General features: G+C 37.9%; 1 protein-coding gene across 1 annotated transcript in view; it reads left to right on the forward strand.

The window, feature by feature from the left end:
- TOX3 (TOX high mobility group box family member 3) overlaps positions 1-25,538 on the forward strand; it is a gene marked incomplete at both ends in the record, with an annotated part of 76,934 nt that extends 51,396 nt beyond the window's left edge. Inside the window, 6 exons of the mRNA XM_082318995.1 lie at positions 638-703; positions 4,642-4,896; positions 19,251-19,520; positions 20,901-21,128; positions 22,515-22,595; positions 24,801-25,538. Coding sequence (XP_082175121.1) covers positions 638-703; positions 4,642-4,896; positions 19,251-19,520; positions 20,901-21,128; positions 22,515-22,595; positions 24,801-25,538 — 1,638 coding nt within the window. The remainder of the gene's footprint in view (positions 1-637; positions 704-4,641; positions 4,897-19,250; positions 19,521-20,900; positions 21,129-22,514; positions 22,596-24,800) is intronic.
- Between the last annotated feature and the right edge of the window lie 541 nt (positions 25,539-26,079).

The raw sequence follows: 26,079 nt of genomic DNA on the forward strand, positions 1-26,079 counted from the left end.
TGATACCATTTCTCTGATTCGCAAAATCTTCTGGTGTTAATGTTCACTGGGGGTGTGGGAGCTCAACTGGAATGAAGGATAGACAAAGGGGAATAGTTTGGCTTTTTAATTTTGTGGAAAGAAAGGGATTTTAAGAACAACGCTGCAGATTCTCATTCTTCCCCTTATTGACCTTCATCTCTTTAAAACCAAGTCTACTTGGAATAGTAATATGCCAGCTACTTCTAGCTGCAGCAATCATCTGGATCAGGATCATCTGCAGAAACATATAATGTGTGTCAGGAAAAATGTAGTAGAGTAAAAATGTCTTTTCTGGAGAATAGTCTCTTTCTAATGGACACTTAATTTCCAAAGTCATCTCTAGGTCTGTGGGGTGGCTTTGCTACGTGGACAAAGAAAGTTGAAGAGATACATTTGGATATCTTCCATGTAAAGACCTGGGGATGCAGAGTATGTAATAATAATAATGTTGTATCCAATCTAGTTCTGACTTCAAAGAACATCTGCAAAATGACATCTTATCTGTTTGTTGGTTTGGTTTGGTGGGTTTTTTTCCAACTTTTTCTATGCCAGTGAGGAGGTAAAGAAAAGTTTATTGTGGCATGCATTGAAATCCAAATATTTATTTTTCTTTCAGTTTGGAAACAATAACAACTACATGAACATGGCAGAAGCAAATAATGCATTTCTTGCTGCAAATGAGGTAGATGTTTTTTTTTTTTTATCTATGCTCATATTCTGCTGTTTGCTGTGAAAATGTAACAGACTTTGAATGGATGAAGAATGAAGTGCCGAATTTCTGTGTGTTTTATGGAGCACAAAATAAAGACTTTAACGAGAAAGAAAATAACCTGACAGCTCTCCATTACTAGTCAATTTAGCTGTCCATAAGGCTGTTACTTACATAGCATGTCAATAGAAACAAATCTGCTTTATGTGTGAAAAAAATTATAAGCAGAAGGAAACAAATAAAAAGCACAGTAGGTGTACACTTAGAAAGCAAGCTTAGTAATAGTCATTACTAGCTAATGTGCTAATTTCTGTTATAGATACAAACATTTTAATTTGGGTTCTTAATACTCATATAAGTTAGAAAACCAAAACCAACTTTCTTGCCTGAAGTGTATGTGCTGTGTGAAGGAAACTTCTGACCAGGATCAAGAACAAACCCAGGGGCCGGGCTGGTGGAGGCTGGCTGGGTTGTGGAGATGACGTAGTTGATCACTGCCTTTGAGAATGGAAACAGGAGAAAGGTGGTATGGCAACTACAGTCTCCATGTATTTGTTACAGTGGTGCTGCCTTACAGCCAGTTAATAGACTATCAACATGCTAATACTGACCCCAGGTCCAGACAGAAACACCTTTTGCTCATCACTAAAAACCAACAGCTCTTATTCCAAAGGGAAGGATGGAAAGTACAAGATGCACTGTCTAGTAATGTGCATAGCATTATGGAGAACAAGAACTAAGTATTTATATAGGATGCATGCCATAAATGATCTTTGCAACATGAGGAAAGGTTAGAAAATTGGGCAGCTTTGATTTTCGATGTTGTAAGTGGTGATTCAGTCACAGGTATTCTTGTGCACTTTTAAAAAAGCAATCTCGGAGAAAATAAGCAGAAAGGTGTAACAATAAATATGAAGGTTACAATTAAGAGTCGTGTTTTATGAATCATTTATACAATGGTCACCATCTCTTTTTACCCAGCAAGACTGCTTAGATAAGGGAATATTGTTTGGCACTAGCTCCAGTGTTATTTGTGATAATGAACACAAACCCCATCTGTAATGACAACATGATGTTTCTTTCTGTAGAATTTCTTTCCTACATTTGAATCAAACATTGATGAAAGCTCTGCTGCCAGCAGCTGTTCAGAGACAATTTAATTCCAGCTGTGATAATTCACCGTGTCAGACATTGGCTGTTATATGTTGATACAACAGTTCTCCAGATTTGCATTTTTATCAAAAGGAACAAATGTTTTGAACATTTCAGTACAGATGGCATTTAACCATGCACACATTTTTTTTTCTTTTTAAATGTGTAAGATATAAATATTTGAAAAGTTAATAACTTTAAAAAATGTGATTGGTAAGATAAATCCCGCAAATGTTATACCATCTTTTGGTCATAACAGCACCTTTCTGCAATCCCAAATTGCATACTATTCAGGCTCTTTTTACAGGCTCAATAGCCCAGTGATTTGGATTTAAGACTGCTTCACTAAGGGGCTTTCTTTCTTCTTAGATTACATCTATTTTATCCTCAATTTTAGGGCTGTTATATGTTTTTAAAAAAAGATATATACATATTTGCACAAGTTATATTGTGAGAATTAAATTCACATTTAAAAAATGTTAAGGTATTCATCAATTTACTCTCCCACTTGTATTAAGCTATAAGCATTAAGATGAATGCTACTTTTCTAAGTAAAATATTGTATTATTATCTAGCTGTGTTACGTATTTATACAGCTGTCCTAGAGTTATTCTGTTAGATGGGGGAAAAAGATCCAGTTCTTATAATTACTACTATCTCATAAATATGTCAAGTAAAGAGAGGTTCAAATGTACTAATAATACTGATTTCACTGAACCCTTTTGCTTGAACAGGGAATAAAAATATGATTAAGTGTTAGTGTTCACATTAAAGCGTGAACCTAACTTTGCAATTACTGCATTGCAATGTATTTAATTATAGTTTTTTTGCATTAACATGAATGTAGCTTTCTCACTGATTTTGGGCCTGAGCACTGCTTAGCTAGAAGCCTATTTTATTCCTGTAAATAAAGCCTTAAGAGTGTAATCCTAGAGTACATTCAGGCTTAGAAGCCACACATTTGCTTTATGTTTTCTGTCTCTATGTCATGATTACTACGACCCATTTTAAAGCACCTTAAATATTTATTGAAATAATATTTCAAGTGTTAATTACAGTGGTAATGAAAACAGCCAAATGCCACATATCAAGAATGAGTGTTTATCCGTATTGTTAATGTGATATGTTAGATTTCATTAAGCAGTAATGGGGTAGCAAATGAGTCACAAATTACAGTTGCATCTGTTACTAGACCGCATTAGTGCCAAAATAACTGCAAATGCAGCCATAGGGTTATGTTCATTAGCCAACCACTTCTCCTGGCCAATCCATCCTTTGTGTTTGGGAACTACAGGGTCCACCGGAAGAAAAAATCACACCTTTTGTAATATAGCAGCGGGGAAGTCAAACGTCTCCCTAATCCAGGCCCAGCTTTCATGTCCAGAATTAAGTTACAGTCTTGCAGTTTGAGCGAGATGGGTAGAGTCTCAGCAGACTCTGACGGTACTGCAGACTGCAGCAGTCTGGGACCTCATCATTTCTGGTGTGAGACCAGTAATGACAGCTGACAGGTTCTATATGCAAGCAAAGGTTTTTCTTGTGTTTCAGTTTCCATCTTCTCTCAAGCGGTTATTAATTTATATCATCATTAACAGTTTGAAGGATGACAATTTGCAGCAGTTAATGAGATCTTTCACTGAACATATCATTTTTAAATTAACTGGCATTAAGTCACTCTTTCAACCAATGTAAATAATACATAAAACAATTCCTCCCCCTCCCCAACTTGAATCCTGAACTAATGCAAACAAACAAATCCCAAAGCAGCCTTGCATGTCCAGAACAAGACAAGAGTGCCTATTTTAGGATTGCCAACTGCCCAATTTGATCAAGACAGTCCTGATTTGGGTACATCTAAAATGGCCTAATTTCAAGCACTGAATTTCTATTATTAAGTAGCAGTGGACCTGAAATAATATACGAAAGTTCACTTAACTTGCAAGAAATTTGAATAAGCATAGCTCATTTGTTTCCCAAATAAAAGTCAGCAGTGTTGAAGCCAGATAGACTCTACTTGAATAAAGATTATCTTTGACAGACACATGCACACGTACAAACACGCGCAAACCCTGAAGATAACTGGCAGTAAATGTTTTGCTCAAGGCATCTTAACAGGTGTTTAGTTCGTAACAAACCTACTGTTCAAACAAAGCTGGCTTGCTTCAGAAAGCACTGGAAGCTGCTGTAATCACCCTCGCTCTTTTATACGTGTCTCTCCTCCAAATTACAACCCTTGTTTAAAAGGGTGCATTGTGCTTTTGGGATGGAAAAGAAAAGAAATAAAGACCAGAATTGTAATATTTCATGTTTATTAGTGGATAAAAAGGAAACAGAAGATGTGAAATGGTCAGTGCTGAATTAATGTTGTGCGTGTGCTACAAAATGGTCAGTATTTTATGAAGCATGAGAGTAATGTAAGCTGTTTGTGCTATTTTACTAACATATCAATAAAGTGGCAATTTGTTATACAGCCAAATCCAATGTAGCTGATACTCAGACTAACAACAAAGACAGATGTTGCTAATTAAGTACGCATTAAAAAACTGTTAATACTGATACTCCATTAAAGCCATATGATAATGAAAGTTAAATCTTTAATCAGAATGATCCACGAACCCCTTCAGTGTACGAAACTTAAAAATTTTGCTGCATATAGAGTTTGCATTTGAGAACAAAACAAGATTTGGACTGCAGGTCTGAGGGTGGTTGCTGAGAGCAGTGTGCCCTAACGTGCTTTGCCTTGTCCCGTCCTTTTCTAGCAGACGTTCCATACGCCAAGCCTTGGGGACGAGGAGTTCGAGATCCCACCCATTACCCCCCCGCCCGAGTCGGACCCTGCGCTGGGGATGGCAGATATACTGCTGCCCTTTCAGGGCCTTGGTGACCAGCTGCCTGCACAAGGAAATGAATTTACACCTCAGTTTCCCCCCCAGAGCTTGGATCTTCCCTCTATTACAATATCCCGAAATCTCGTGGAGCAAGACGGCATCATCCACAGCAATGGATTGCATATGGTAGGTCTGGTTCTTTGTGTGTTTCTGTTGCCTAATATTGTCTGTCAAAGCATAGTAATGTAGATTTGTGTCATCTATCAGTTTTAATTGACCTCTCAGAAGATCTGTATGATTTCTTGGTGTTGTAGCCTGACCAAGCATTTGCCAATGTTCTGTATCATGTGCAGGCGTATTCTGTATGAATGATGCCATGTGTTGTCAGTGTTAGACTGCAAACAATGGTATGCTATTATTCAGTTCCCTAAGGCAGTTGGCAAATGGTTAAGGGTTCAATATTAGTGGATTCAGGAAGATAAACATGGTTGTTAATGTACAGTGCAACGCTATACTGTGTGTGAACAGATCTCTTGTGAAGAAGCAGTCAGGCTTTATAAGCACAGAATTTTAATTCTGGGAATGGACTTGGAAGCCCATATCCATTGGCATCATGCGCATCCCAAGTGCTGCTAAAGTTCAGAAAGGTGTTACACAGCTGACACTGGCATCAAGAGCTGAAAGACCATTGTGTTGGCTGGGGTGAAGTACAGCATTTAGAAGGAATTGCTTGTCTGTATTTCAAGTATAAGACCCAAAAATGACAGCCATCAGGATATTTTGCAAGTGCAGTATCGAGAGTAGCTCAGAAAGGGAGCCAGACACAGTATGTCAGCAGTAAAAAAACATATATTTCCCTGTATTCGGTACATTCCGTGGGCTAAATCTTTATAAGTGGAAACTGATTTTTTTTTTTTTTTTGTAACTCATAATAGAAGTGATAGGGCTGTATTACCTTGACCATACTCCAAAATACAGGGCCATAAAAAGACTTTGTTCTGTCCAGTGCTCTTGTTGACCATAGAGGCTGGGGCAGGTTGGGCCTGTTTCTCCTGTTTCTGGGCTGTTTCTGAGCCTTCTGGAATGGGGAGGGATGGTCTGGGCGTGGGGAGGGGCTGAGTGGTGGGAACTGTTAGGCTAATTCCAATGATCGTTCCTGTTAATTGGAACAATGAAAACCAAGGCTGTGTGGAGTCTTCTCCAGAATCTATACACACTTTCTGGCTGTGATCTCGGTGGGAGGGTATACGGGGCAATTTCCACTTTCTTGTTGTATTTCCCTTTCAGCTTTAGGAGATCTCTCTGCTTGGGTTTCTCGAAGCTTTGTGCAGCAACATTCATACTCGTAGTGATGAGACACAGCTGTGAGTCAGTTTATCATACTTAGCATTTTAAACTCAGTGGTTAGAATTAGAATTAGTTTCTGTATTGCATATTGAAGACAGAATGAATGTTTAGCTTGAACAGATATTTTACATCAACTATATTTTTTCTGATTAGCTGTTTTATATAGAATCTTTTGCTAAACTTGGTGTAGTGAAAATACAGATTTACTGCTGGACTGTAATAAAGGTCATTGTGTTGTCATGTTATGATTTCATGCAAATCTTTTTTTCTTTTTTATTATTCTGGCAAGCGAAAATTAATTAGATTTACGAATCAACATGCAGCAAATATTTCTCTGGAATTCTGCAAGCTGCTGGCTTTGTTACAAATTTTAATATTTCCTTGGAGGTCATAAAGAGTAGCTAGCACTAATACAGAATTAAGCACAAACTGCTCACTGCTTAGGAGGTAGAGAATTCAGTAATTCCATACGTACAAAGCCGGGACTGCCTAAAACAGGCCTTGAAGGATATGATACTTCTTTTCAGATCCCATTTTGCATGGGATTTTGTATGCACTGGACATGTTAGGTGACTACTAAAGAAAGACCAGATTGATAAAACCTGAGAGTCAGGAATGTTATGCCTGAAAACTAAAGTAATGGAGCATGTGTACACTGAATACAATGAAACTTGCTCAGAAATATGTAATAAATATCATGGGCTGGATCAGTGTTGTGTTACGTGTATGAGTATCCCCTCAATGTTATCAAGTGGTTTGTAACCTGATCCCGTTTTGCCTTTTAATTTTGCATCCTTTCACTGAATGTGATTCTTCCATGAGTAAATGCTGTTACCTTAACAGTTCCAACCAGAAGAGGCCTCCTGGTTAGATATCTCTTCTCTCACCTCTTCTTGCTCTGGATGAGAGGCTTTACATCTTTTCCTTTTTTCTAGACTGTGCAATGTAGAAATTAATGGCATAGCTTACATTGACTTCAGTGGTAAGAATTTGTTCCCGTATTAGGTCAAAGACCTAGAGAAGCTCGTGCCTTCTTATCCCAGTAGTCCAGTGGTATTTTCTAGGGTGATTGCCAGTTCAGAGCTGTGGGTTGGGAACTTGTATGTGGCTTTGCTGCAGAGGATTGATGAGGAATTGCGTGATTTGATATGGAGGAGCCACATAGGGAGGTTCGTGTGTCAGACACTTCTCCACAACTGCTTGATCTGTTTTATACTGTGAGATGGAGTGGCCCCTGCCATTGCATTTTAGTCAGTAGGCTTTTCTCTTCTGCTCATAAATGTTGGGTAGCTGCAGGAAGTTTAAAAACATTAACAGAGAGTCCTTGCATAGGTTTCCCCTGGACTCACATAGCTCTCTTTAGTACTCAAATTTTCCAGCAGTTAATCTGTATTTCAAAAATAGAAAATGAAAACATTATATCATATTTTATGTGAAAAATGTGCACTTTATTAAACTGGTAAATATTTATTAATAATATTAGAATTCATCTTTAAATTAGACATTCCATGAATTACCTTGCCTTGGAGCTATAAAAACTTTATTGCAGCAATAAAAAAAATGTAAAGGAGGCATTTTGACTATGAAATTTCATTTCATGGTCAATTGAATTTACTATATCTGAAAGAACTAAAGATGGGGTTGTAAAATAATTATGATGTTCGTATACACTTACAGAACAATGTTCTTATCCAGCGATACTAGGATAGTCTTATTTAAAGGCTGTATTAATGGTGTATTGCTAATCACTAAAGCTTCTTTAGCTGAATACAAACTTAAATTATTTTAATATGAACTGCATTGAGTTTATTGGTAGTCTTGTGAAGCATTAGAGAGCTTTACTGTAAGCAATATTTAATTTAGATAAAGGTAGTCCTACCCTGTTGAAAAGTCCGGTAGGAGAATTTCACCTTGAAGAAATGTCATGAGATTTTAAATCACGAATGTTGAAAAAATAAAATGGGCTTGGACAGAATTATGATTAATACTGTGTGTCTTTGGGTTTTTTTCTATGTACTACCTGACATGTTCACCTATAAACTTGAATGCAGAATCGCCAGAGGCATGGTTAAAAATAGGTTATGTCAAGGTTTTCCTATGTCTCCCTTAGGGTATGGAGTTGGCTAGCTACCTCGTAATACTTCTGCAAGTATCTCACATATTTCCCACAGGAAGACCAAAAAAAAAAAAAAAAATCTTTCCCTTTTTAACATATTCTTTGTGTATTATTATATTGAAAAAATCATTCATGGTGCAAGAAAGATATTTATTCTCAGCATAAATGTGGCCTAGTGATTATTAAAAGATCGTATTGATGAGTTAAAAATTGTTCATACTATTCAGATATACATACTATGGAAAGAGTGACAATTTGTCACAATGCTGATTAACTTCGTTATTATTGGCAACAAACACAACACATTTATCTTCCTTAACAGCATTTTTCTGCATTTAAAAACAGACAACAGCAACAAAAAGAGGAGATAAAATGGAGGCAGTTTGATTAATTTTAGTATTTTAATAATATGCAAATAAAATCCTGATGTTCAAAAATGAGTCACTGAAAAATGGACTGTTGATGTACATTTGACTTCAAAGAACACACGGATTTACATGATGCAAATATTATCCCTATAAATACTTGAATATAAATAAGTGGAAATCAACAGCAATATCCTCATTAAAAATGAACCCCCAATATTTTACATTAATACTCTTTTCTGTTGAGCTGCCCATAGAAAAAATTATTTTAATCTGCAAACTGTGGCAATTCTATAAAACTACAACTTGTGCTCCTGAGGGTTCCTTTTTTTAACACCTCTCTATAATCTGCCCAGCCTGCTGAGTAGCATTGACATCAGTAGTACATCAATTTCAGAAAGTGGATTATTTTTACTAGACAGCTATTGTGACATATTGGGTCAGTCATAAATGAAAGATATTCATGCAAGCATGCAATACTTGTAATGAAGTCTCACTCTGACCTTCTGTATGATTGATTCTGTAATTTAGTTTTCTCAGGCAGTGCCTGAAATGAAATGAAATCATGTTGAACAAGTTTTGAATACCCACAGTGCACCAGGAGAAGAAAAATCTGCAGCCCCAGAGGCTTGAGAGAGAGCAGCTGAACGATTTATCTCCATGCTATTATAGCCTTTGCCAGCATTCAACATTTCTTTTTTTTTTTTTTTTTTTCTTATTTGGCTTAAGTACTTAATTCTGCAGGTAGCTGTAAATGGGAAAATAAAATGCTGTTCAGATTTAAAATGACAGGACAGGAGTATGTGCAGGGGACTGATAAAATATCTTGAATAGAACTGACCTTTCATGTAGCTGAAAGTTACTGGGGGATTCATCCTCATAATTACCATATAGATTATTTTTATTTCTTTCCTGCAATGAAACATTTCAGAGAGCAGTAGTGCTGATTGAATGAAAATTGAACTTGTTAACATTCTTTTCAGCTTAGCCTGTTGTACATAACAGAAGGTTAGCTTTGATGAATTTCAAAATTCTCTTTCTGATATCTAAGAAACAGACAGTAAAATAATTGTCTCTTTTCAGTCTGATTTTTTCTTTTATTCAAAAAAAGTACAGATGTTACAAAAACAGACTGATAATTTTACATATATTACTCCCTGTATTACTTATGCTGCTAGAGAAAATGTGTTTCCTATTTGATGAAGATTTGAGCCCGTTTATATTTTATAATTGTTGCAGTGCTGTCAGTGCATTCAGGATTCTGCACAGATAAGGCTAATTCATAGTGGGATACGCTCATCTTTAATTACTTTACTACTTAGGAGTGGCACTGTGCACAAATCAAAGACATGATGGTGACTATCACTTTTATTTCAAGAAGAGACTTTTTAAAGTAAACAGCTCAATGATGTGGCTTTAAAGAGCTGAGTTGCAAATTTGAGCTTATTAAAGGCTGCATACAACAGAAATATTAATGTTTCAGAACAGTGGTGCCTTTTACTTTAAAGGTCTAAATCTTTTTTAGTAATTTAAATTCTCAAATTACTAATTAACATTAAATGAATAGATTAACAGAAGATTGCAAGAATAAAAGCTGAAAACGTTGCTTTAAAATTGGCAAAAGACAGTTATTTCACTGCTCGCCTGCCTGCCTGCCTCTAATTTATATGTTTAATTTTGTTTTACGAAGAAACTTATTTGTAAATCTCTCTTTTTATCACCCGGTCTGTAAGCTCCTATCTAGAGAGAATGGAGTAGGTTTTCAATTAATACAATGTTATAACAACATTGTTTAATGTGTTGCAGATGAAACAGTTATTTCATGGGTCATTAATGTGTTTAACGCCTGGAACGGTCTATTAAAACAAACCCTTGTTATTGTTATGAACATGTTTTTATTGTCATTTTTAAGACAAAACATACAACTAATTCCAGAAGGTTATAATTATTCATTTATAGGAGTAGCAACTATTCTTACTAGAAAGAGAGATTGTCTTCAGAGATTTCCTATTTCTGTTTTTTCTTTGATTACTACGGTGGATTACTAAACTCAAGTTTTAAATCAACAGTGTTAAGTCTGGTTTGTATTGGACTTTCGCAGCAGAAATGGTAGCTGTTATCGCCACTGTTTTTAATAATTTGTGGTACCAAGAAAAATTAATCTCAAACTTAAGCAATACCAAATTAAATGATGCCCTGGTGGCTCAGATCAGTGACGTTTGGCCATATACAGAACCTTTCAAATGGTGGCGGACGCTTTGTAAAATTAGACCTTTAGGACTCAGTTGGGATTTTGCAGCTCTGGTGCCCGCTGTCAGCTCAGCGCTATAGCAGTCTGGTTTCTGCCCACAGAGCTGAGCTGTGTCCTTTGCTGATAAACTTTCGAGTCTTTACAGAGTCATTTTTTTTGATTGGTGTATAGTAAATATTTTAGTTTACGTCTAATGGTGTAGTTGTGCGTTTTTTAGTTACCTTTCAGAGAGCGTGCGTGCACAGCTCATGGGGCCTCGGGGGAAGGTGGACAATGGGCTGAAAACCCTGGAGGCAACAGACAGCAGTGGCTTCTGCACAGACGCTACACGCTACGACTTTAACATGATATGAAGACGGTGCTAGCCTGATGATGTACTAAATAACAGGATTTTAATAGTGTGTAGATTTTCATGTCCTCAGTGACATTGTAATAGTTGGTGTGGATAATAGTCACTTTTCTAAGAGACATACTCTTCCCTCCTTTCTCATCGATGCAGACACAATGAGCCATCTGTTAATGAGCTGTTATGGCTGGAGAACGAAACGTATTCTGGTGTTCTTTTCAAAAACAGGCAACCCGTAGTAACTACAAGAAAGGACCTGTCCATAGAAACAAAATGGCAGCAGTTGCCAAAGACACCTATCTGAATAGCAGGTACTGCTGGTGCTTAAAAAAAAAAAAAAAAAAAAAAAAAAAAAAAGATGCAAGTAGGTTATTACCTATCAAGATACATGAAGGACTTCTGCACAAAAGAAGGGAAACAGAAACGTTGGCAGAACAGTCTGGGAAAAAAGACTGTGACTATTTTATATTAATAATGCCTAAATCAAGATCTACCAGCTCCAGAAGATATTGTGAGGTGCCATATGAATATGCAGAAAATGATACACCCCACTGGGAAAGCTGTCAGGAATTGGAGCAGATGCTGAATCTCTGATATTCCTAAGAACTGAGCTCAGAAGGAATGCAGACATCTATGACCATGGACACCAGCTGTGCATTAAGCCCGGGCCATGGCTTTAAACCGTTCTGCTTCCTGAGTTTAAACTCTAAAATCAGGTGCTGCTTCCTTAAGCCAGCCAAATGAGGCAGATGCTGCAGCTGGTCTGGATATGTTGTACCTGGCCAAAGGCTTTGTTGGGTCCAGCCACCCTTGTTCTTGGGTCATTTGAAAACTTCCTTTGAAATTCCTGCTATTCTTTGCTGTTACCACCTGTGTTTCCCCTCGGACAGCTTACCCAATACTCAGCTTCCACTTCAAGTTCTCAAGCTGTAAAGAAATGCTAAGTCTCTGTAGAGTTTTAAATTATTCCATGTTGTCAGGTAGCTGGAAGAAAAAATACATGGCTCTGGTTATATGAAAGATAATTAGATCTACTTTTCTGATTTGCTTTAAAAACCCACAACAAACAAAGAAAACCCAAACAAAAAACCTCAACCCTCCAAAAACCCAAAGAAAAAATACCCCCCCCCCGAACATAGCTACCAACACTTGTAGCAATTTTTAAACAAACAAATGCCATGTAACCCCCAAGTCGGTCCCCCCCAATTCCGTGCACAATTTCTGTTACCTTTGATAATGTTTGTTAGTTGTCATGCTTGCAGTCTCTCCCTACGTTGCTTACTGCATAATAAGGACCTTTGAAGTCTGCCTTTGATTTGGTAGCTGAAGCACCTGAAGTTGCAGAGGTTGTAACAAAACTGCTAACAGCATTTATCTGACATTCTGGGATTTAACTTTAACTACCCAGGGTTTGTTTGCAATGTGCCTTCGCTGTTTGCATACAGCAGACCTGAGCTTGTACTGCTAATTTGGAGAGAAGCTCCTCATGCCAACAGACTCATCAGATCAGAGCCCAGATCTGTGATCTGAGTCACACATGTATTGTGATCATGCTGTTGGGTACCTTGTCCAAAAGGAGTGTGATTCAATATGCTTTAAAGTATGGTAGATGTTTGGGGAGAAGAGATTGGAGAATCTGTTTTTAAATGCCTCCACAAAATGGTGTAAAAAATAAATCATAAAAAAGTTGTGAATTAGGTGATGCTAAAGCATCAGTAGCAGCCACTGTGGATGGGAGGAGGGCTATAGCCAGCCTATGGTGCTGTCCGTCTGTAAGAGCAGAAGCCTTTCCAGAGCAGAAGGACCCAATAGCAACTGAGCAGCATTACCCCTTCAGCCCACTTTGGGAACTGCATGAGGATCCTGTGGGGTCACAGGAAAGTAAATGGGTAAGAACAAAGTTCCCAAACAGCAAACGCTCCGTGCTAGGGTGGTGGGGCATCTTGGGTAAGAATTATAAGCGTTTCGGGGAAAAGTCTTTGTCTGTTAGTTTGGTAGTTGTGTGATTTTTGCGTAGCTGTCAGCTTTTAGTATTTCTTCACCTGGTAATGCAGCATTTTGTTAAAGATAGCTGAGCGCTCTGTGAATGAGCTGGTACCAGTAGAGGCCACACAGCAGTGTTGCAGAGGTGCCTAGTCCTGGGACCCGCAGCAGTGTCGGTCTGGCAGGTGCCCAGGCTGCTTGGCCCTGTCCCTTGGCACCTTCTTGCTTGGAATCACATCTCTCAGGTGGTGCTGCGCTGCCTGGTGTTGGTGTGCTCCTGCTCCTTAATCCCCAAATGTGGTTCCGTAGAAGAAGTGGTTTTAACTTGTGATTTGGTGGTCTCACAGCACTCTTACCACCCCCTGTAACAGGTCAGGCTGGCTGCTCTGAAGGAAGCTCTGTGCTGCACAGGGGAGCCTGAGGAACACCGGCCATCACTGCAAACGTGATTGCAGATCAGACCCCAAAGAAAAGCAAGGGAGAGTACATCAGAAAGATTTCAATAAAACATTTTAAACTAACTTGGTGGTTGCAGCTGTATAAGAAAATTCGATCATATAGCAGGAGATTAATTTCTAGAGACATCTGAGATTGCCAGAACAAAAGGACATAGTTGCTCAGTTTTGAGGAATAAATCAGTGAGCCCTCATGTTGGTTTGGTTTGGTTTTTTTCTCTTCATGTCCCTTCTCTGGCTTACGTGCTCTGTGTGAACAGAAAAGAGTAATTTCTAATGTAGCGGGACTGGGGGAGCACACAGACCAAGAAATTGCATATTCCTCATGTTCTTCAGGCAGCAGAATGTGCGTAAGCCTCCTGTCACCAACCGATCTTTTAGATCCAGCTGCAGACATAATTTTTTTCTGAACCGACATGTACTGTTTATTGTAGCCTTTATTTGGGAATTAAATTAGGTAAGGTTTACTTTTCTACGGAGACATGAAGCAAAACATGGGAGTTTTCTTATTGCCAGAGAAAAGAAGCTGCTGCTTGTAGTGGATCTTCTGATAACTGCAGTTTGACAGATCTATTACTGACGGCAGTATCTGAGGAGGGGAGAGGAAGGACACTTCTTCAGTGGTGGCAGTACCAAGTGCAACTGTTTTGTATTCTATTAAGTAATGATTTAATCTCTGACAGAGAAAAGCATCCTGTTAGTTTGATTTGCAGTGAATTCCCATCTTGTAAAAATTTAGATTAATGGATTCTTTTATCTATACTTTACTTGTGGAGAAAAAGAGTATTGAGGATTTCTTCTAGAGATATGCCGACTTGCCCAAAAGTAAAGGGAGTAATTTACAGACAGGGACAACTGAGGATTTCACTCGTTAAATTGCAGTGCATTTGCTTCAACTTAAACATATCCTTTAAAATATTACATCAGCTTATGTTACATTGACAGTGATGAATTCCTAAGGCAATAGAATATATAATGTTTTAAGTCAACTTCTGAAACCGGGGCACAGTGAGCATAACCATAAATGTTGGGTTTTGCAGAGTTATTTTTGTTGGCAGATTTCTCGCTTTCCTTGAAGAACTGGCTCATGCAGTATAGGGTCAGATCCCAGCCCTACATCTTCCTGTAGGCACTTCCATCAGCTCGGTCCTGACGTGGCTAGGAAGAGTCTTACTGGAGGTGTTGCCTGTTGAAATGATTGAAGGCTGTAGACATTGATTTTAATCAAGACTTCAATATTACTCAAAATGTTCTAAAAAGTCATTTCCTAGTTATATTTTTAAATATCATGTTGAATGTTGCTAGAGACTAAAATTATATCAGGGTAGAAATCCAGGATAAAACTACTGTATGTAAATGGTTCTCAAAATGCAGGATAAGTGGAAATTGGGGCATCTCTCGATGTAATGGCTGGATGCGTTTAACTGTCAAAATAAATACTAGCTGTGTTACTAGCTGTATTAACTACTGGATGCTTAATGAGTTGATAACAGAAGAATGAGCTATCTTTTATTACCTTAATTTTTCCCTTAGTATTCAGTGGTATGTTTTGCTTTCGCTGGCTCAGGTACAGTAATTATTGAAAAACACCTTTGATAATACTGTATAAATTAAAGCGTGGGAGTTCACACATTCCTTTCTTTTAAGTCTCATTACTCTGTTGTTTGCTTTCCAGTGGCTATTGAGGAATTGATATTTTATCAGTTTTTGAGAACTTACACTTTTACAAATCAAAGTAAAATAAGCCTATATATTTGGCATATGCCGTGAGACATGTGTCCTTTGGCAGTGTGACTAAATATGACTTCTTTGGCATGACTGTCTAAACAGATTAGAATAGTTGAAAGTAGGATAGTTTGATGGATTGATATCCTTATGGTTCCTTTGATGAGGCCTTCTATGCATCAAATGCTGAATGTCTTTATAATGTGTGCTATTGGAGCTGTGCAAGAGAGCGGTGACAGAAAGCCAATGTGCCTAGATACAGTCACCATTAAGTTGTTTTGAGAAGGGGGAAACATTTTGGACCGTATTTTGCTTTTTTTATCCATGTGTATAGTTGAAGAGAGCTGGCTGGCATTCCCATCAGTAAATGTCTCTATACCTTAGGTTTTTTTGTAGCACTCACATAGGACAACAGAGAGATCTGAGACAAAGTCATTTCGGTCTGCAGGGGAATCACACTAGTTATTTCTCTTTGGTTCTCCGTTTCACACATTATGTCGTTGTTTGATTGTCATGCTGAGTAAACCAGTGGTTGAGTTTTGCCTGACTTGTGTTAAAATCACTAAGTTTTGCCTAGCTTCAATCCACAACTGCAAAGCAGATCAGGCTCAATCAAAACTTGATTCTGTCCACTTGAGAAGTTCATGAATTTTTGTCAGAACTAATCTGTCATTTTTGCATAATGTTACAAAAAAACCTGAATGCTTATAATACTTGTGTATCACTTTTACTTCTGGTTAAGTTTATGTAAAAGAGCTTGTGACATTCTCTAAAATTTTCACAGTATTCTCAGTGGATTATTTTGAATACACGAGCTTTTCAATTTTCATGTAGTAATGTAATTAGGATGTCATGTGGATGTTTTAGTGCACTTATATTTCCATGCATGCTCCTGATATAAGATGATTTTTGTTGTTAAACATTTATTTGATAACATTTGGTGCATAATGAAATGCTACTGATCCTTTTGGCTCAGTGTTGGTCTTTGTAGCATAAGGGAAAAAATAAGAGTTAAGATAATTGATGGAAATTTTGTTTTCTTGATTATAAATTCCTCCTTAGAAGATTTTGTTTGCTCAGGAGCCATATAAAAATGCTGTAGACTTTAGTGTTGCTCTTGACTAGCTCCCCTACCTTCTTGCTACTTGCCAAACCACAGTACAAACATAAATAATGGTTTAGGCTTCCTCATCTGAAAGCTCTTCTATAGGTACCATAGGTTGTTGAGGCCCACAACACTATACCACAAAGTGAAAAATGAAATTCCCGTTCCTTTCTTTGTGATTTTTTTTTAATATTGATTAGCCACATAATTTAAATTCAAAGTGCAGAAAATATATTGTTTGTCATTATCATGTGCACATAGGATGTAAATGATGAGGATTGGAAATGATACAAAGTATTTTTTTTATATAATACATCTTATCTGTTTGCTTCTAGATAGCCAGTTAGAAAATATTGTTGTTTTCACTTCTAGCTTTTACTGAAGTTTTTAAGATTAAAGAAAAAAAAGCTTGAAAAATTAGGAAAAGATACAGAAAAGAAAAACTGGAATTAAATAAGTGGATGTGAAAAACCACACAAGCATCAAGTAGTGTCAGAAAAAGGGACAGTTAAGAATTCATGGGTGTGTGTATAAAATTAGATTCTGGGTCAGTGCAAGTCAAGAGAATTTAGTCTCAATAAAATCATAGATGCAACCGAAATGACAGGACTTGGAGTAAATGGTTTGTAACCCATGTCATCACATTTTGTTGCCTCAGTGTAAAGGCCAGAAAGGCCTGTATTGTGTAACAATAGAGAGGGAACAAAAGCTAGTCTTTTAGATGTAGAACACCTCCAAGAAAGTACTGCCTGCAAAATAATGAAGAAAGTTAATTTCCATGAGAGGTCATTCTGATGATCTCCACCTTTGCTTCACCAGCAGAGTTTTTCTTCATGCAATAAAGTGATGTCTGTAAACTAAAGTGGATGGAGTAATATGCAGAAAGTGATATCCTTTTACAAAAGACTTTGAATGACTTCCAGATGCCACTGCCAATACAAGTCACAATCAAAATGACCCTATAGTTAACAGCAGTAAATTTTCACAGAAAGGTGCCCTGAAGCAAATGGGTATTTCAACCAATAAGTCTGATGTTTTGATCTTTCTGTATCAAGTGTTCCACTTTTGGCACATGCGTTCATCTCTAAGGAACTGCACTCCTTTACTGAAAATATTAAAAGAATTTAAGAAGTAGGAAAAGCAGCGTGGTGCGGTATGGATAATGAGCTAAGCTGACAATAGCTTGGAAATCATGGGGAAAATGAGGGTGAGACCTAGCGTATAGGATCTGGATCATGAGCTTGTGGAGTTAACTGCATCTGTACTGGATCCAGGTGCAACACTACGTGTACTTTTATGCTAAGATGAATTTCTTTTTTCCATATAGGCTTCAGCAGAGACGCATGAATGCCAAATTCAGAATTAATATGATTTATTGCTATAGGGAAGCAGTGCACTGCAGCACTTGTACATAAGATGGATGAGGCAGGGTGTGCATCTTCTCTAACACATGTATTGCTTCTTTGTATGCCTGCACTCGTCCCATCCAAGAAAATGTTTTCAGGAGCACAGAACAACTGGCTCTGTTGAGGGGAGAGTCATAAAAAGTAAGAGGAAAGTCTCTTGGGCTAACCTTACCTCTATGCTGACACAGATTTTTGAAAACTGGATTGGGCTTATCCACGCTTAAGAGAGCACTGGGAAGGTCAAAGTCCGTTGTGGAAGTCTGATGGACTGTACGCTGGGCTCCCAGCATTGCTGTTTTGTTCTGCGTCATTTCATTAAGGATCATTGCACCTGCTACTAATTGCCATGTAGGTTATTAATAATGAAAGAGTTTTCAAAATCTAATTTATTTCTCATGTTTCTGTCTGTTCAAACAATGGCTGTAGATTAATCAGGTTGCTGAATCAATTTGTGAGCTATTTATTCTCTTCACTTAGTAAATGTTTTAAAAATCTTCTTTTCTGTTTAAATGTTCCTTCATTGTGTATTGATCCGTGTGTGGTTAAAAATAACAAAACTGAGTTGTTCATAGGCAGATTCCAGTTGACTTTACCTTCAGAGTCTCACTTCTTTTTATTTACAAATGTGATAAGTGTTGTGCCAATGTAGAAGACGACATAGTTTGTGCCCTCAAGAAAGAGTAGAAACAAAACCATGCAAGCACTTGAGTTTCTGAGACATGAAGTACAAGAAAAAGAAAGTCGGTGATCGGTACACAGCGTGCTACTTCCACATGTGTTTGATTGTTGGATTAAAGATAAAAATGTGTAGTTTTGTGTGATACTTGCGAACAAGGATTTTTAGGAGTGATCAGGATTACTCGAACGGTTCTCCAGCGTGCTGCGGTGTCTGCGCTCGAGACCTGGCAGGGCAGTGTTCTTTGTTTAAAACAACTTTAAAATCCCACTCAGACAGGATTGTTTTATACCTGCTACTGTTACTAGTAACACCTAAGAATAATTGAATGTCAGCAAAGGAAGATGCTTTTCTCTATATCTATATATCACCCCCCCTGCCCTGGCTTTGTTTACTTTCTGCATTTGACAGCAGTTTCTGTCTTCTCAGCTGCAATGTTTTCTCTGTATTGTCAGTCAGCCTGTTTCCCTGTTGTTTATACGGGTATTTCACACTGCATCAAGAGAAGAAATGTTTAAAAATGGGGAAATGCAATTTTTATTCCACAAGAAAACCCCACCCACAAGTGGCGGAGAAGTGAAGTCCAGGAGAAGTGTGGTAACTGTTGCTGCATTGAATTTATTAACAATGCATTTAATTCATTAAAAAGAAACAAAACAAACTGCAAGTTGACAGTGTCAGTTCTGTAAGCCTGTGAAAATAACTTTACCCGATAATGCTATGTGGTAACTGCTAATGACTAAATAATGTTTCAATCTCTTTTAGGATCAGAGTCACACGCAAGTTTCCCAGTATCGCCCGGATCACTCTCTGATTATGAGATCTATTGTCCATATGACTGATGCTGCTCATTCGGGAATTATGCCTCCTTCTCAGCTAACCACCATTAACCAGTCTCAGCTAAGTGCACAGCTGGGGCTAAATTTAGGAGGCACTAATTTGCCACACACTTCTCCCTCCCCTCCTGCAAGTAAATCAGCCACTCCTTCCCCATCCAGCTCTATAAATGAAGAAGATGCAGATGAATCAAATAGAGTAAGTTATTCCATGCACTGTAGTGAGTAAGCTTTACATGTCTATATGTATATTTTCATGAATGTGGCAGTATCATCTCAGCTGCAATGTGGTCATATAAAATACAAATGTTACAGTATAGCGGAATATGATTCATTTGCTGTTTAGCTTCTTTACTTAAGAAGTTTCCATAATACCTCCATAAAAATACATGTAAGACTATACATATATATATACTTGGTCTAATACATTCATAATTCATTTCAGATTGTATAGATCTGGTGAATCTCTTTAATCATCAACTTTGGACAGTTTTGTCATTGCGGTGTTCTCTGGAGTCATATAAAACATAGATGCATTTAGATAGAAATAAAATAAGCTGCTTATAACTGATAGTTTAGTTAATTTACATTTTGCTTTAAATAAACCTGTTCTAAAAGGAAAATTTTATCAACAAAATAAAGCACAAATGTTATTATAACAGTATATTTAAAGGGCCTAATTTAGATTGTTCCATGAAAAGTTTTCTCATTAAATTAATGGAAATTGTGGATACGGAAAGACCATTGTACAGGATCCTCAAAATATCGAAGTAAAGTGACTATCATAGAGGTATATTTAGAGTCACTGTATCCCCTTGTTGCAATAATCTGTGCATAGTTCACCAAAAGAGGGTACAGGGCATGAGGAGCACACAGGGACCAGAGTTACCTGTGACCCTGCGTGTGCTGCTCTGGGGGTTCCCCATCCCAGCGGGAAGTGAGACGTAGGTGCAGGGCCAGTGCCTGGCAATAAGGCAGAGCCTCCAGCGCTGCTGCACAGGCACCTGACCCTGCACGAGGAGGTGGGTGGTGGACACAGTGGGTGGTGGGCACAGTGGGTGTTCGCCACAGGTGGATAGAAACTGCAGAGTTCCTACTGCTTTTGCCTGAAGGGTGGGCTTTTTAACCCCTGACCCATGTCTAAGTTGACAGTCTAAGTCTGGGAATCAGGAAATGCCTCCAAGCTCTTGTCTTTTGAGTCTCTACTGCTGAAATTACATCTTAATGGAAAAACATAGATTGCCTATTCAAAATATACTATAGATTAAATCTTAATTTTTTTTTAATACAAATTAGTGTTGAGGTGTACTTTTTCAGGTCAAGCTCATAGGATTTAACTCTCTGAGCCATGCTTACAATGAGTAGTAACTATTCATGCATTTAGTTCCAGTAGATCTGATGAGATTAAGCTGAGAAATTCAAAGCCAATTCAAAGGCTTGCAGAACAGGACTCTCCAAAACGTTGCCTACATAGTAGCTTTTTCCATATATTATTAAGCCAGACTGTCAATAATTTTTCGGAATTAATCTGACTTATTTCATGCATATATTGACTGTTCTTGTTATTACTGTTTCTTAGGCTACTGGAGAAAAAAGAGCTGCCCCGGATTCTGGCAAGAAGCCCAAGACTCCAAAGAAGAAGAAAAAGAAAGATCCCAATGAGCCACAAAAGCCAGTGTCAGCATATGCCCTTTTCTTCAGGGATACACAAGCTGCAATTAAAGGGCAGAACCCGAATGCTACATTTGGAGATGTTTCAAAAATAGTGGCGTCTATGTGGGACAGTTTAGGAGAAGAACAAAAACAGGTACAAAATTGATGCAGGGTTGTCCCACAAGAAGTAAAATAGTAATCCTTATAAAAAAATCCTTCTACCTCTGCTCTGAGTGGACCATGCTACTTGCTGATGTAGACCTCTTACTCTATAGAGCTCAGGAGCTACACTGATTTTTGAACTTGCTGAAGACCTGGCGTCTAAAAAGCATTTTGTTATAAGAGGCAGTAGGTAGTATTAAATGGCTGTATTTGTCTTTAAATTTTAAAGGGCAGTTTGTAAAAAAAGCTCAGGTGATATTGTCCTAGAGTCCTGTTAAGACCATCTTTTGATGATTCCTATTTCAAAGCTCTTGTTTCCTATTAATCAGAAGTTAGAAGAGAAAAGGGGAAGGTACAGCACATTTACCATTTTCCTTTGATCTGCCTTATGAATTTGTTACGAAGCGTGTTGATTTCCAACCTTTGAAGCCAATCCTCTGTGCCTCATTACAATGTCGTGTGTGAAATGTTATCTCCAACTCAAACTTGGTACAGAATGATGAGTTTTGTTCTTCCTTGAGGGTTATTCTTCTTTCTATACACATGTAACTCCTACACATGGATTGAAGGGAAAAAAAAAATCCTTTGAGGCTGTTTGCCTGTTGATACTCTGATACTCTGTGCAGCTCCCAGTAACGGTTAGTGGAAGCTGCGATGGAAGAGTAGATTCCCATATAGGACACCTTCTTGCAAGATATGAATGATACTTGTTTGTGAAATACATGTGGAAACTTTTAGTCTGATCTAACAGATGATGGTGAACATGATTTAAAGGTGAACTTTAAGTTTACTGATGATTAAAAATACAGATTAATTCATTTTTGCCTAACTGTTCTTGTGTAACTCAATGGGATTCTCTCATACTGGCTTTGGGGAAAGTGAATTGTCCAAGCTCTATGAACCACATTTTCTAAAGGTATAAAGATATTTTTTTTTTAATACGTAGTTCGAATATGTGTTTAAAAAAAAAATATTGCATAGCCATTTTTTGCTATTTTATACTACTGCAGATAATTTTTAGCATCTGAAATACTCAGTGTTCTAATATCCCCGTTACTTAGAGTGATTAAAATATCATTTCCTGGGGAGGTAAAGTGTGCATAGATAGTCTTGTCAAACAGTTGGCTGCTCTGGCAGCTTTTTTTATTCACGATAAATCACCATAAATTGTGGTGCAAGTCCAGCAAGTAGACCTGAAAGTCTGTAACCACCTGCAAGAATATTTACGTCTTTCAGGGAAGAAAAAAGCACATCTAACAGTAGAGTGTTTTCAGGTTTTTTGGTCTGTGTTTTTTGTTTCTTTGCAAGTGATTTTGAGAGCATTCTGGCAAAAACATCTTAATATTGAAGTTGGTGAAAATGTGGTCTCTTTTAATAGGTATATAAAAGAAAAACTGAAGCTGCCAAAAAAGAATACCTAAAGGCACTCGCTGCCTATAGAGCAAGCCTTGTTTCGAAGGTAAGCCTAATAATCCCTTCAGTGTAACACAAGTTAGCTTTTGGCAATGGTGTTTAAATATGGCTGGGGTTGTGTTATGCGAAATAAAAGTAGAATCCTAGGATTTCTGTAATACAGCTTTACAAGATGTGCTGCTGCTTGAACCCTGCTTAGTCTCTGCAAAAAAAATTTCATCTCTCTAATGGCACAGTAATAATAATAACTTTGTAAATGGATGTCTTCCTTTATCTATGCAGGCAAAATAATGCACTTCCCTGCAAAAAGTAAAATTCAGTCATGAAAAATATACTGACCTTTTGACATTAACATTTGCAAGCTATTTGCAGAGTTTTGTTTTTCCTCAAGTGCTGCTTCTCAAAAGACAGACTTGTTTTGCATGGAGCTGGAGAGCAGTTATTGTATGACAAAGCTTAAGTATTTGTTGCAGGTGAGGGGAAAAAAAATGCATGGTGGCTCTGAATTTGGAGAGTACTTACAAATGGACTAGCTGGCAGTGAGCCACATGGAGTATTTTAGTGGATCCCAAGTTAAAATAAAACTCATGAAGAAAACAAAGCTCTGCTGTCTTATTTGAGAATTTACCTTTTTAACCAGCAGTACACGGGTTGTAGATCTGTTGCATCTGAATACCATAAACGGAAATATGCTTATGGCCATCTAAAATATGGGTAAAAATTAATCAAGGTGGTTATTTCTCTAGTAGTATTTCATAAAGATCAATTACAAGAATATCTTTGATCACAAGAAAGCAACAGAAGAAAGTGATGATATCTAACTCCTGAGAATACTTATTTGAATGTACAACGGCAGAGCATTAGTAAATCACACAGAAAGTTGCTGTGTATTTTAATTAATGCTTAGAAATACAGCAGCAGAAATTAAGACACGTGCGTTCTTGAAAGCTGGAAGATTTCTTCTCCTTGTGTTGAGAAGCTGCGTTTTTCTGTTGTCTCTAGGACTTAGATAATATTCTCAAAGCCTTTAGTATCACAATGCTAAGTTCAATGGCAGCTGGAATTGTAAATATCTTTGAGGGAATTTATTTTGTCAGTCCTAAGTTCCCTTTTCAAAAACACCAGAAATCATATTTTCTCCTCAAATCCATGGGACCTGGGCTGCCGAGCAACTTGTCGGAAGACCGTGAGTGGAAATTACACTCTATGTCCAGAATTCATTTCCCTTAAGACATCCTTGCTGTAGCTTTTTCATCTGAGGTTGTTGCTGAGAGTAGGGATGGAATAGACACTTCTGCAGCATAATTTGACACATTCTAAAGTAAATGTCTAAAACATGTCAGTTAATTGTGCTGGCAGAGACTTTATCTCTCCCTTGCCTTTATATAGGGACATATATATAAGTTGCCTATTTATATAATAGGCAACTATTCTACATGTCGTGTACAATGCAGATCTGCAAGACCGAGAGATGAATCCTACCTTTGGTGCTTGAATATATCTAATTTAAATATACACAATATATGTAAATATACCTAAGAAAACTATGCCTTCAAAGGCACCAGAACACCGCATTTATTGCCATAGGCCTCTTTGGACTGTAGTTTTCCCTGCAGGTGTGTCTCATCGGAAACCTGCAGGACACTGGAAGTAGGCAGGGTTCCCTAAGCAGGGCACCCCGCTGATGCAACTGTACTGCTTCCAGAGTGTTCAGCTGGGTGCCTTGACAATGTTCCCGTAGGCTTTTGTCTGTTGTAGATACTTGGGACTTGATGCCTTGGATGCGAAGAACTGCAACAAGCAAATCAAAAAAGTTGCTTGAGAAGTTTCATTGTTTGTACACCACTCTTATGCCATGATAACTGGTGCAGGGGGATATGCTTCTGCTCGGATTTGTCTCCCAAAGAACAGCTTTTTTTTGAAAACATATAAATATAGAAAGTGTTAGGCCCCTTTTAGGTCTTTCAGCCACACAATGTACGTGACGTCTGTGACTTTCTGGTGTTCAGCAAGGGCACAAGTTAGGTTCTTTGTCCCAGTAAGAACTGGAGGTACTGTATACAGAGACAGATGAAGAGGTGATGTAATGGATTGGTGGATCAGTGGTCTTTTTCAGATTGCTGATTGATCTTTTCCGATAGAAAACAAAAGATGAAAAAGTCTCCCTGAGTAGCTGTGACTTTTATTTCCATGTAAACAGTAACAATGTTTTTTCTGTTAAAAATACAATGAATTTCTTTTCCAAACACAGGCTGCTGCAGAATCTGCTGAGGCCCAGACAATTCGTTCTGTTCAGCAAACATTGGCATCCACAAATTTGTCTTCCTCCCTTATTCTGAATACTTCTCTTTCTCAACATGCAACAGTTTCGGCATCTCCTCAAACTCTTCAACAGTCCCTTCCCAGAGCAATTGCTCCAAAACCTTTAACCATGAGACTGCCAATGAATCAGATTGTAGCTTCTGTTACCATTGCACCAAACATGCCAACAAACATTGCAGCTCCCTTGATAAGCTCTATGGGAACAAATATGGTGGCAACGCCATCTTCATCTCAAGTAAGTCCCTCAATGCAAAGCCAGCAGCACCAGATACAGCAACTCCAGCAACAACAGATGCAGCAGATGCAACAGCAGCAACTACATCAGCATCAAATGCATCAGCAAATACAACAACAAATGCAGCAACAGCATTTTCAACACCACATGCAACAACATTTGCAGCAGCAGCAGCATCTTCAGCAGCAAATTAATCAACAGCAAATGCAACAGCAACTGCAGCACATACAGCTTCAGCAAATGCAGCAGCAGCAAATGCAGCATATGCAACACCAGTCACAGCCTTCTCCTCAGCAGCATTCTCCGGTAGCCTCGCAGATCACTTCTCCCATCCCTGCCATTGGGAGCCCTCAGCCAGCACCTCAGCAGCACCAGTCACAAATACAATCTCAGACACAGACTCAAGTATTATCACAGGTCAGTATTTTCTGAAGATAAACGATCTTGCAACATGGCTTTGTGTTGGTGGAGGGAGTAGGGGTAAACCATATTTGGCTGAAAACTGTAAATTGTTGATGGTAGTTATGCAGGGATGCATAACAGATCAAATGATCCTCTAAAGTGTCTATTAGATAGGCAATAAAGAACTACAATGTAGCTGTGTATCATCTTTTAGCTGACTATAAATCATTTTGTTTAAAAAAAAAAAAAAAAAAGCTGTGCTCTTTTTCATGTGATGCCTTTTTAATTTATTTAAGCTTTACCTACAATATGTGAATCAAATGGCCTAATAAATACCTGGACCTTATGACTGCAAAATGGCCTTTCAGAGTTATATGATATAACCCTTCTTTTTCTAAAAGTGAATAATGCACTTCAAGGCAGTATGAACTCATGGAGCCCTTAAAGCACAGTTGTAACTACCTGTAAAATGATGATTGGATTTCATACAATCATACTTGTATGACATGAGTTAGTTGATGGCATTTTTTGTCATGAAAAAATAGAGTAAATCACAGATTTTTGCCAAAGC

Source organism: Platalea leucorodia (genome assembly GCF_965183815.1).
Source record: "Platalea leucorodia genome assembly, chromosome: 8".
Taxonomy (NCBI): Eukaryota; Metazoa; Chordata; class Aves; order Pelecaniformes; family Threskiornithidae; genus Platalea; species Platalea leucorodia.